At 43.6% G+C, this 13,414-nt stretch overlaps 2 protein-coding genes across 5 annotated transcripts in view; one reads left to right on the forward strand and one right to left on the reverse strand.

The window, feature by feature from the left end:
- The window catches only part of LOC118425595, a 40,895-nt gene that overhangs the window by 16,650 nt on the left and 10,831 nt on the right, over positions 1–13,414 (reverse strand). The gene's annotated exons all lie outside the window — the stretch shown is intronic.
- Positions 7,598–12,642, forward strand: LOC118425599 (serine/threonine-protein kinase Nek3-like). Of its 3 annotated transcripts, none has more exons than XM_035834547.1 (5): positions 7,598–8,061; positions 8,495–10,121; positions 10,488–10,550; positions 10,830–11,011; positions 11,511–12,642. In XM_035834547.1, the coding sequence occupies exons 2-5, from the start codon at positions 8,649–8,651 to the stop codon at positions 11,683–11,685; spliced, it is 1,893 nt and encodes a 630-aa protein (XP_035690440.1). In that variant the 5' UTR covers positions 7,598–8,061; positions 8,495–8,648; the 3' UTR covers positions 11,686–12,642. The 3 variants fall into 3 exon arrangements, with proteins under 3 accessions (XP_035690440.1, XP_035690441.1, XP_035690442.1); XM_035834548.1 differs by having other exon boundaries at positions 7,598–8,007; XM_035834549.1 differs by lacking the exon at positions 10,488–10,550.

The raw sequence follows: 13,414 nt of genomic DNA on the forward strand, positions 1-13,414 counted from the left end.
TTGTCCGTCGATTACTGACTGTTAGGTAACGGCAATGCATTACAAAGCACATATTTTTGTGAGCTGGCCCCTTCAAATGCTGGTTATATGTATATAATGTAGCATAGAAGGGCGGGCTGAAGAATCAACAGACAACACAACTTGCAATTGAGTACATAACGGATCTTATTTTCGTGAATACAACCTCCTTGACATAACGAAGCATATGCTGCGAGACATATCGCTGTGTAGTGTAACTTTGTGTAGTGTGCAACACGCGTCACTGTTCTCAACTGAGTATAAAGGTCTACGTCCGAGACGCTATCTAGCTGTTAGGTGAGTCTGACTGTCCTAGAAAATGCGTGCGATGTCTTCTCTTGCCGGTAGTCAGTGATTTCGCGATTCGCGATTTTTAACATGGGCTCCGTTTCAGTCTCTTTCAGGCGCTGATTCGCGAACCACGAAAAAAACAGCACCGTTAGTAGAATGCAACGGAGGCTAACATTAGTAAGAATAGTAGTAACATGGGCTATAGTGGGAAACGGAGTTTCCGTGTGTGCCACAAGACCCTCCTTCCCCACTTTAGAACCTTTATAATCTCCAAGTAGATCCTATAGCAACGGTAGCATAAGATGAAGCCGGCCTAGTAGTTTCTATACTTCCGGAGAATACACACTCCAATCCTGACTTCACTCCTCTGCCAGCATTTGATACTATCTCTAATATGCCACCGTAGGATCTGCTTGGAGATTAAACCTTTGCCCATGTTGAAAATCGCGAATAAGCGCTCCCCAAAACCGCTGATAAAGCGCTCCAGAAATCTGCGAAGGAAGCCAGAAAAGAGCAGTGATAGCCCGCCAAGCCTCATGCAGACCCTCCTTCCTCCCTGCCGTTCGTCCTTCAGCAAACTGAAGTACGTAAACATCCCGTGGGCGTCGCTTCGTTTGTATTATTGGTGTGAAATTGCATCGTTAGAACCTGTCAAGTCAATGTATCTGGTATATATCAGGCGTTAGACAGGGAGTCGGGACTAACAGAGATAGGTACATTATCGTCGCTAATAAGGAGTAACGATAGCCGTTAACGTTGTTATCTTCGGTCCACTTCAAGATACGCGGAGAGCGGGAAATGTAATCTCCAAGCAGATCCTACGGTGCCATAAGATAGTTTCAAAGCTGGCCAAGGAGTATAGCCGACCAAAGGGAGTCAGACGGGCATCGGTAGCATTCACACTCCTAGGCCGGCTTCACTCCTCTGGCCACCTTTTGATACTAGTATGTTATGCTACCGTAGGATCTGCTTGGAGATTAGCAGGAAGGGAGAAGACAGCGAGGGATGGGCACCTCAGGTTTACGGTCTGAGTAGAACAGGTTAGGTATGGGCCAATTCAATAGCCTGGTATCCATCCACTAATCCAGATGTATTATAGCTCCCGAGTCTCTTCTGTCCTCTCTGTAAATACGTACGTCTGTAATACAGGAAAGACTCGAGAGCTATGATACGGCCACGGCTAGGCTAGATACCAGGCTACTAACTCGTGAAAAACACAAGATTGTTGTAAAAGGGGAAGTTCGAGGCCTACCTGGTAGTTTATCCATTTTTCGGCGAAATCAAATCCCCTGAGGGGATTAAATTTCGCAGAAAATGGATAAACTACCAGGTAGAGTTTACTGTACATGTACAATGTAAAAGGGTAAAGAATCCTGAGGAATTAGAGGACACTATAAGTATCTCCCGTAGGTCCAAGTTTGTTACCCAGTGCACATAGGAGGGATTTTCCACATCAGCTTGGGGATACAAAGCGTGGCAGTGCGAGGAAACTCTCACAACGCGTTTATCGATGTTCTGGCTGAATTGCCGTCTCGCTGGTTTACACAACAGTTAGCATTCGGGGGATGCCTTGAAGGCATCAGGCTGCACACAACGTGACACTTTCACCTACATTAGTTGGCGGGCTATTTCAGGAAAAATACTTTCAGTTTCACCTTTTCTGTGTGGAACAGAAGTTCCGCCCACTCGCATGGACCCGTCGTGACTACTCTGGGTCTACCCAGGGAATACTAATCACGTCGTGTGTACTTGACACTTGACACTCTGATTTCTTTGAAATGGCTTAATGCTTCCGGGTATTCCCAGGGCAAGGTTTACGGTGCAAGAGCGGGAATTCACAACGCTCGATCGGGGAATTGGGCATAGCGGCAAGAAGTGTTGTAATGTTGATGGTATTTTCAGATACAGCATTCTGCCGTACACTGTCAGTTACGGGATAGTAAAGGTTATTCTTGACAGTACGATCAGGCGGCTTTTCCTAGGAAAAGAATAATCGATGGTTGCTACGTAACATATTTTGTTATGACTGACTAGCGTTTCACACAGGTGCCTAGGGCCTAAGTGATAATGTCAACGTTCATACGTTGCAAGCTAGCCTCCTTTGCAGGCCCTATAGGAGTACTGGTGTTTATCGATTTTTGGGGGGAAGGGCGCTGATTTGCGATTTTCAACGTCAGGCCAGGGTCTCTAGTGCAGTGTAGTGGGGATCAGGTTTTGATCATTCGACATCCCGAAAGACAGCATTGGAGCGCGCAAGCCGATCTCTCAGGTCTTAGTGGTCCTCGACTGATGTTGAAAATTCGACTGAAACCAGCGCGCCCTTCAAATAAAGGCCAGCGCTCCTAGAAGACCTGCCGGAAGGCAGGCTAGTTCCACGCACCGGTAAATTATACAGTCAAACCTGCCCGAGCGACCACCTCTTCCCTATTACATGCACGAACTACAAACTACAACTGTGTTGTGGATATGTGAGTGGCGATATAAACCACTGTATTATAACGCAAAATATGGCATCAGATGCTTCCGGAGCCCCACTCACCTTGATCTGTAGGCGGGTCGTGTAGCGGCGAGTCGTCGGGCTGGCCGCTGGGGAGACCCGGACACGTGACGAGGAGGATCCACCACCACACCAATGAGGAACACACAGCCGTGGTCTGCATAGCGTAAATCGTCCTTCTGCTCTTGAGCATGCCTCGTCCGTCTGTTTCACCGCTAGCTCTCGCGGCACCTGTCAGAAAGCAGCGCCTTAAATAAGGATGAAGTCAGCGAGGGGTCCTGTGAAGAATTCCGGGGGAGGAGGGTGCAATACAAAGAAGCAGGCCAGGTACGAGTTGTCCCTGCCCGCTCTAGGCACAGGCACTGCCGCTGTATCCAGGCTTGGCAGGTGGCACGGGGAGAAAAAGCGACCTTCTGTGCTGGTCCAACTGGCCTGGCACTCCATTAAAGGATAACTGAGGTTTGAGTTCATAAAGTTAAAATCTAAACTGCCAACAATTACACACGCTTGAAGGCGCTGTCACTTCAATTATTTTCAATGGGTAACTGGAGTTGTGGTGGGTGTATTTGTCTGACCCGAAATGTAACCTCTGTTGTACCCATGCACCTTCATTCAACCTGCAATATAAGCGGCAAGTGACTTGATAAAGAACAGATGGGAACAGTACAGACATGTGACAGGTAAGTTCTGCAGGACTTGGTTGGAGATGTGAGGCCTGCAGGGACGTGACGGCAGCCTATATCCTCTAACCAAGTAGACGTGCCGAGGGTTAGAGTATGGTGAACCATAAGTAACTGTAAACAGGCGTGGCTGTGATTATCCACAAACAACGTTAACTTCCTTGTCTGAATTATTTGTGCGTGACTTAAGCATGGATTGCATGAGACACAAAAGGATGGATTTCAGCGGGGCAACTTCGGAAGGTGTATGAACTGAAAGAAGCAGTGCACTGTACAGTGTCATATTTAAACACTGCTGATTTGGTGCGTGGTTGAGAAATCTTTCGGGAATTATCAAATTTTCGTAACACGAGCATATCAACCTTTAGAATTGGAATCTGGGAAGACGATAATTGGTATTGGGTAACATCTAGTGCATTGACCCGGAAACACCTGCCGAAATACAAGAACCCACAGACTCCCGGTCACAGCGGTAGTTTCGCGACTCGGTTTTTAGGTAGATTAGAGGTCAGCATGAAAGTGGCGCGCAGTTAGACAGATTTCTCTGGTTGTCTGCCAGATAAAGAAAATATAAGTGCCATTGTCCTATACGTCCCAGATTATCATGATTCTGAAAAAAAGTGTTTTACTGACTTCAAGTAAAGCTTCACGGCGGTAGTTGACCTTGTCCAGGATGTCATTATAACATGACCTTGTCCCGGATGTCCACGATGAGTTCGCTAGATACCCGCCGATCTTATAGGTGTGCATTCAAACCCACACAGGAAAAGAGAAATGGGTGTTGCATTTATGGCGGAGGCGCCTCTCTCTCTTTCTCTTTCTCTCTCTCTCTCTCTTTCTTTCTCTCCATCTTTCTCCCTCACCCTCCCTCTTTCTCTCTCTCCCCTCTCTCTTCCTCCTTCTCTCTCCCCCTATCTCTATCTCTTTATTTCTACTACCGGTCGCCAACTCACATTGCTCAGACAAGGAATATCATATCTTGCCTTTATAACGTAAATCATTTCATTGGTAACAAGGATGTAATGTCAAGGCCCTTTTCCGAATATGGTGTTGTTTAGAAGACGGTCGAGTGTTGAGCCAAGGCCTCTCAGTGGGGAGAGATCCCCGAGGATTGGAAATCTCCTTAGAATGTTCTGTCTCCACGACCTTTAAGTGTTTCATGTTTATAATGATCTGTCGGGAAGTACATTATACAGAACAGTACTAGTGTCCTCTTACATTTTGCACATTTCTGAGTATCATACAGTAGGGATTGTGATCTTGGAATGTAGGATGGGGAAGATCGCTTGTCCGCCCACAAGTTTCATGCAAACATTTGTTATAACTACGTAAATGTTAGGGCTTGCTTATTGATACAGCTTATCAACACGTCCGTTTTTTTCTTCTTCTGCTTAATAGATCAGCGTACAAAGCTTCCTTGTAGCCTCCTTCGCAGACTTTCGGTGCGGCGGTGTTTAGTTTTATTGGGAGAGCTGGTTCGCAATTTTCGCTATATCCCGGTCGACTTCCATGCCCTGCATATTTGTACTTTTGTCGCGTCACTAAAGATTTCTATAATAACTTTTATAGAGAACCGTAGCCCATTTTGAATATCACGAATCAGCGCCCCCCAAGCAATAAACACCACCGCTCCAAACGTCTGTGAAGGAGGCTAGCTTCCGTGGGTACCAGTTTCCTTGATGTACCCGTGACTACGGTTAGATAACCATTACGTAATTCCCATTGGAATTCCACCTTGACGAAACCTTGACGAAAACATTCACCTTGCGGGTAATGTATGCCTGCATGGTGCCGTTAACCACCTACTGTGATAACAGGTCTGCTTCCAGTAACGAGGATGACCCTGTCTCCTCACCGTCATGACTCTGACCTCACAACACGGAGAGGTCAAAGACCTGAGACTCCAGCTGACTGACTACGGTTACGTAACTGGGAAGAACCGACCCCGACTGTCAATTACTATTAGCAGTTCAACTGATGATAGGATGGCAATGAGCAATGAGTGGTTTTACTGCAGGTGAAATATGTGTATATGTGTAAGGACGACTGAGAACGGAGGTTAAAGAATCTCATTCAGTCATAATCTAGCGTTCTAGCCTGGGTACCAACCTATGTCTACCGGGGCTCCTTACACTCGCTATAATAATTTTTATACTAGCGTTCCAAATCGATGTACAAATCAAATACGACACAGCATAGTTATTCTACTACATTGTATACAGGTACTGTTACTACTGCCTGCATAGACCTGTGTCTTAAGATAACCAATCATTTTGAGTCATCGGCCGTCGGAAGGCTTCTTCGTAAGCTATTGATGGTCAGGCACCTGGTATATTGCCAATGTTAAACGCGTATCCATGGATGAAGCACGTTAGTCTTACCTTTCTTGGGACGTCGGTGGAAAAGAATGAAACTTCACCGTTCTTCGGAATGTTGGCGGAATCATGATTCGCAGTGAGGGTGAACTCCCCTACTGTGATGTCCCAAGGTCTTAAATTGATAAACACCGCTGCCACCGATCAATCTAATCCGCCTAAAAATGAATTGTACACAAGTACTCCTTGTTACCAACTGTCTGCGTTGTGAATATTAGAACAATGCCGATGGCTTTGTCGCGCTTTTGACTTTGACTTTGAGGGACCTAACGTTACCTGAATAACGAACGTGAATCAGCTCGCACAGTTTATGAACTGCATCCCGTTTTGGAACGTCTTTCAGAAATGCGAATATTCATGTGGCAAGATGAAGGCTTTTGGTTGCCTTCATTCACAACGTTCGGATGGAGAAATTTTGACTTTATAACTGTATACAGTGACAGAAATACCTCAGCTCAATCTACAAGTGGCTACAGTTTGTACGTTTACACGTCTATCTGATGTACTGATAGCCGGATTCATTGCTGTCCTTGCACCTGTTACAAAAACATGGCTCACTGTATAAGGGAAGCCACGAAGTCGGCACTGGCAAAGAAACTTTCCTTTCACCTAATCCTTTCTGTAATACTAGTAATCAAGCTTTCGTCTGAAATCTTTTTGCGTCAGGTGGGATCGATGATCGGAAATTTATGTTCCAGCTAAACACACGCTTGAGTGGCCAATCAATTTTTTAGACCATAGTAATGCAGGGACGAGGCCTTAGTGGCCCAAATGGACCCTCTCACACATGCGACCTAGCGGTTCCTGCTAGACTGCAGGTGAACGTCTGGAATATCTATTTATCTATTTGGGCTGTTCAACACTCACACAAACAGGGCTGCCCAACTTGCCGGTGGCTATTACAAAGAGCTAGCTAGCCCTGCTGACAATACATGAAAAAAATAGCAATCAATAACAATATTCTAAGCACATGTACATAAAACTTTATTGTATCTAAACGTATAGCTTACAAATCCATGCCACTGGGATTGTTAGATCAGGATGGAGAGTAAGTAGTTGTACCGTGACTCTAATCTCCAAGCAGATTCCTCCGGTGGCATAAAACAGTAACATACTAGTAAGCTGGGGAAGGACTTAAGCCGGCAGAGGGGTAAAATTTGCCACCGCTTGGAGATTACCGAGACTCTGCCAAATATTAAAGGTCTACTACGCAACTATTTGCGCTCAAATTTGAAATATTCTAGAACTAAGAAATCTCAGATTTACTACTACTTTTTGATACTTTTTGACACTTTTGTGTCATTATATAACGTACCATGAAGGGCAACCAAAACTCACGACCAAAATCAAATGCATAGCAAGAAAAGTGTTTTCTGACCAGTCAATTATAGCCAGATCAGAAGCAGGTAACAACAAGAAAGATGAGGCCATTGGTGGTTTCTAAGTTCTGGTGTCCAAGCCAATTGCAGTCTGTCATCATCTAGCGATAGCTTGCTGAACTGCAGCACATCGTTTCCAAACAGGTACAGTATGTCCATAACAGACAAATGCAAAAAAAGCTAGGGAGTAAAGAATTCTATTAATCATAAGCAGTCACAATTGCTTACATAGTCTGCAGCAAAAATAATTTTTTTTTGTTTTCAATTTTTTTATTGTCATCAGTTACTCATTAATTTTATCTCAAGAAGGAAACGTACTTTGTAGTTGAGCGTTTGAATGCGGTTTAACCCCAAAGAAAGAGGTGAGACCCCTGAAATGGCGTCCTTAGTCTGGAACACGGAAGTAACGTAACTTGAGCTGAGGGATGAGATCATCTTTTGTTTGAGTCCACATTCTTTCTAACTTGCACAGAGCACAGAAGGGGTTGTCTAGTTATGACAAATGCATGATTCGTAGTTATAACTTGCTGAAATCATTGCATTTGTATCTCACCGTCGCCACCTAGCGACAGGTGTGATTTCGCATGTGAGTTGCTGTTGTCTGGCTGTCCCAGGACAAACAGTCACAATCCTAGAATTTGGGTTAGACTGTCCCGCTGTGATTCAACCCTGTTTGTCTCGCTGATTTTTGTCATTTATCATGAGGGGGTTGAAACACATTGTTTGTGCCTTATGTGTCATTTGGATTTAGAGACAAAGCGTCAGTGGTGAGCTCCTTTGTCCAGCGGGTATGACCTGTATAGCTCCTGAAGTGCCTTTGTGTGGGTGTTGTTTTTTGTGTATGACCAAATGGTGGTAATACACTATACTGTAATGTACCAGTCAATTTAATATAAAGTTGGTGTTGTTGTGCATTTTCCAAACCTGTAATATAGTGTTAAGTTACAGTAGTTTAGTTAAGTAATCTAAGTGTTAATTTTAAATGATTGCATAATTTGTCAGTATTGACCTACTAGTACAACTGCGAAACAAAAGCAATGCTTTGACCATATTTCATAATTTTAAGTTGCTTCCATTCCTTTGTCGCTTATTAGAATTTTCAATTAATTAAATTAGAAGTACCTAGTTTTAGCAATGACATGATCTTGAAAATGATGATATTGATAAGCGCTTAGAGAAGTAAATGATCTTCAGATGTTTTATGTTTTATGATTTCATACTGATGATGATATTAAAATTTGTCCATCTCTACAGCCTGCAGGCAGATGTGACAGTCACCCCAAGTGTAAATCAAAGCAGCTCTTTGCCAGTGGCCAGCTTTGAAAGTGTAGACACTTATTTCCAACGTTACTGGCACTTATTGCCATCCTTGACACATTTATGACAAAGACAGTAAGAAAACACCAGGATGGAAGATTACGAGATTCTGACACAACTCGGCAAGGGTGCCAGTGGAGCCGTGTTCCTGGCGAGAAAGGCCTACACCAAGAAAATGTTGGCACTGAAGAAGATCCAAGTGGACACCAGTCGCAAGACGCGAACCAAAGAGTCGCTTCTCAGGGAGGCCAAGATTCTGTCCAAGCTGCAACATTCCCACATCGTGGCGTATCACGACTCCTTCTTCGACAAGGAAGAGGAGTACCTGTACATAGTACAGGACTACTGTGATGGTGGTACTCTGGATGAGAGGATACATGACAAGAGACAGAAAGGAGAGTTCTTCCCAGAGAGTCAGGTCATGAGGTGGTTCATACAGATAGCCATGGCTGTACAGTACATGCACTCCATGAAGATCCTTCACCGAGACCTCAAAACTCAAAATGTCTTCCTCACCAAAAAGGATTGTGTCAAGCTCGGTGACTTCGGAATCTCGCGGATGATGGAACACACGTTGGACGTCGCTCAGACGTGCGTTGGAACGCCATGCTACTTGAGCCCGGAACTGTGTCAGGATATCCCGTACAGCTCCAAGTCTGACGTCTGGGCCCTGGGGTGCCTTCTGTATGAAATGTGTGCCTTAAAACCAGCCTTCGATGCAAACAATCTTATCAGCCTGTTTTACAAAATCGTCAAAGGTACTTTTGACACAGTGCCTGACTGCTTCTCACCAGAAATGACTGATCTGATCGGAACGATTCTGTCTAAGTCTCCAGAGGACAGACCCAGTGCAAGTGCTGTGTTGACTTTGCCGTATGTCCAAGACCAACTCAAGATATTCCTGGAGGAAAAAGAAGAATTGTACCGACAGATGGGAGAGGAGAAGGAAAGAAAACTGGGATCTCTAAAATTCCCTGACTCCCATCGTAAGTCCTTAAGTGCAGAAAATCTAGCACAAGCCAGCCCAGAGGAGAAGGAAGACAACAAAGAGAGACAACAAAGATGTAAAACTGCTCCACTGAGACGCAGTCAGCACGAGGAGGAAATCTTCAGTGAGTCTAAGTCTATACCGAACAATGAAACACTGTCAGATGTAGAAGATAAGGAAGGAATAGAAGGTAAGGAAGCCTGGAAGACAAATATGTCATCAGAAGAGGAGAGGGAGATCCCAAGTGAAACATCCTTTGTGAAGGTCGATCAGTCGATATCTGACTCAGAGAGCAGCGTAGAGGACCGGGAGGGGAGAGAGGCATGGCAAACACAGATGAACACTGTTGAGCAGACCAAGGAAACAGACGGGAGTCGTATCATGTCAAGTCCAATTTCCCCAAGAGAAGACTCTGCAAACTACTCCCAGGACTACTCCGACTCCGATGATGATGATGAGATAGAGGAAGACATCCCAGTGTCCAGCTCTGACGAGGACATTCCGGAGGAGATTCCAGAAGAGATTCCTGAAGCCAACAGGAACAGGAGCAACAGGGAATCACCACTGGAAGTAAAGGTAAGATTTTGTAGCACTGCAAATTCATTTTAGTCTTTTTGAATTAAGTTTGCATGGAAAACATAGTTTTGAGTTTCTGATTAAAAGGGTACCACAAAAATATTGACCAGAAATTGATAAAGCCAAAAAGATTTCAACATTTACTGTACTCAGGAAAATCATTATTAGAATAATACATCTTTCAAATGCAACTTGTAAATCAGGCAGTAAAATGAAACTCTAACCACATTCAGCAAATCAACAGAGCAGGGCAACAACAACCATCTACTAGTACTACTACTGGTATTGGCTTGCTATATGTTATCTTGACTGAACCTCTTAATTGATTTATACATCAATCAATGATGTTGCCTATCATTTCACCAGGATGAAGAGCAGCATTGTGATTGGGTGTGCACACCTGCCAATGACTTACAGCTGCAGGATATGGTTAGTGACACCTGTCAGGTGGTGTGCATGTGGAATGATGCACCTGAATGGCATCGTCTGCTCTAGCATCATTTTCCCCAAACACCATATCCTACCCTGCACGAAAAATCCTCCATGTTAACCCCATCATCCCAAAGGAATTTGTTAATGCACATTGTACATGACTGTGATGATTTATTAATCAGCATCCACAAGCTTTGTAGACTTTAAAATGATGTCATCAAGGGTAAGACTTCTTGCATCATTTTCTGATGTATGCCGCCATATTTTTTTTATTAGGAGGACGAGTATGCGGATGATTTTGAGGAGTATGAATCTGACCCGGAGCTGGAGGACATCATCAACGATGCACGGCAGGCGGCAGAGCTCAGGGCAACAGACGAGGACTTTGTTGAGGAGCCGATTTCACCCGGACCCCAGGCTTCACCCAAGGGAACACAGGCATGGAAGAACGTCATCAAGTAAGGACAAAAGTTTACCATGTCAATGAATACTTCTGTCTATATGGACTATAATTCAGCTGAAGGATCAAAACATGAATACAAGATCTGTCCTGCTGTAGTGTAAAGAGTAGAATGGCAATGATATTTGATAGTTCATCATTGCTTTATTGTACTCCAGCAGGGAATATTCTGTATAACATCATCTTTGGTCTTCTGTTTGAAAGCATTGGAAAAACAAAATATTCCTTTGATAGACCGTGCTGTGTGGCTGTTCCAGTGTACAAGTAAGTATACAAGTAAGCCTCAAACCTCTGCGTGTAAAAGAACCCAACTAACTTATTGAGAACAGTGTGGGCCCTGTGGGGACGTGGTGTGCATGGCTAAATACACAAGCCGTAGCAAAGCAGGATTGCACTTAACACTGCTGTACAAGCTTCCTAAGAAGGCATCATGTGTCCCTTCAATTGTGGATGACTGATTTACCTTTAAGCTGACAGACTGTCCTGTGTGTTTTCAGGACCAAGTGTATAGAGGAGCTGGGAGCAGACCTGTTCCAGGAGATGCGAGGACAGCTGGAGCAGGGGGTGAAGGTGGAGGACCTGCGGCCCAAGATTGAGCTGATGGCTGGGTCCGAGCTCATGGAGACCTGCTACCTCGTGGACTTGTTCACAGAGGAGCAGGCTTGTAGCTAGGATTCGTAGAGGTGTCCAAAATCTGTTCTTACTAGTGTTTTGTATAAGGAATTTACACATGTACATGTGTAAACTATGTAACTACCAGGGAAAAATGGCATTCTCTGGTAGTCCTGCCCATAGTAAGGCATCTAATTTCCTTTAGTGTAGGCCATAGGGTATTTCTAATCTCCAAGCAGATCCTACAGTAGCATAAAATTGTATTAAAGCTGCCAGAGGAGTAAAGCCACTTAGGATGATGACTCCCTTTGGCCAGCTATACTCCTTTGATACTATCTTCTGCCACTGGTAAATCTGCCTGGAGATTAGGGTGTCCCCAGGATGTCCTGATGCCTCGCTCAAAGTCTGCCAATGATCAAGCAGGCGATTGAAGGCCCTGATGGTTAGAGAATAATGCAGGAATTTTTTGTTGTTTATTTTTTCAAACCCGTATTAATAAAATCACAACTTTTGTTCCTTTGCAGACCCAGATACTGTAGCTGGGTTTTTCCAATGATTACTTACGTAAAGCAGCTATGATCCTTCTGTTTCATTATTACATGAAGGCTGTGTCTTCTTAGTGTTCTCAAGGAGGTTAAAAAAAATGATTTTTAACCTCCTTGGTGTTCTCCAATATAGATAAGCAAAACGTCGTGTTTGTACATATGATCTAAAATTGCTTTATGAATTCTTTATCTTTAGTCATGTCATCTTCCACAAGACTCTTGGCCGTTACCGTGACATCAGTTAAGCATTAGTAGAATTGATGGGAAATGCACCGTTAGTTACAGTAGCAATGTACTGGTGTGTAGGAAATGATCTATGTATCTATGTATCTATGGGAACAGGATATATTTGTGCCTTATTGAGATTTTAATGTGTTCTTTTTCTATATCATGGAAACTTTTAAGTTTCTCATGTGCCTTAAATAGATATACAATGCAAAGATTGGTTCATGGAGAGCTCTGCATTGAATTTCCTCAAATTTTCTCAGAAGGAACTGTGGATGGTGTCTGTATTTGTGGGTATGTTGGTGGGGTGTAAAGGGACCAAACACAAAACTTTGTAAATAAATAATATATGCAAAAAAAACTGCAACAGGGGAAACTTTTAAATGCACCTTCAACCCTGAATCCTGTCAGCTATGTGCTAGGATTTGAAAGTCATTGCCTATAGCCCTAATTTCATTATCATCTTTCGAGATACAACATGTAGAAAGATCTACAATAACCAATACAGTAAGAAATTACTTTACTCTGAAAAAGTCCATTTTGTGTAGTACCTCAGCATGTTACTTAGAGGCTCTCTTCAATGCAGTAGTCATGGGATATTTCCAACACCTACTTGGAGTGAATAGAATTCAGGCAAGAAAGTGCATTATTTTGCTTCTCTCTTTCAGTACGTCCTTCTGCACACTGTCTTGTAGTGCATAGGATGCATTGTGCATTGCATCTATTGTTGTTTTGCCTTATGTTCAGATGTTCCGTCCAACAATCATCATGTAATCGCATGAGTCTGTTATGGGAAAAGTCCATTTGAAGCATATGTACATGTAGAATTGAAACAAAATGATTAGAACGATATCTTTTCATCCTTTCTATGAAAGCTTGAATTGTGATGTGTCCACTGTTCACACAATACTATTAGGCTGATTTGGACAAATGCACTTGTTTCATGAAACTAACTGTGGCAGAGACCTTACTAATCAACATGGGAACTAGCCTGAGTATCATCCTCCGTAGTAACCGCT

The sequence above is a fragment of the Branchiostoma floridae genome, chromosome 11, assembly GCF_000003815.2.
Source record: "Branchiostoma floridae strain S238N-H82 chromosome 11, Bfl_VNyyK, whole genome shotgun sequence".
NCBI lineage: Eukaryota > Metazoa > Chordata > Leptocardii > Amphioxiformes > Branchiostomatidae > Branchiostoma > Branchiostoma floridae.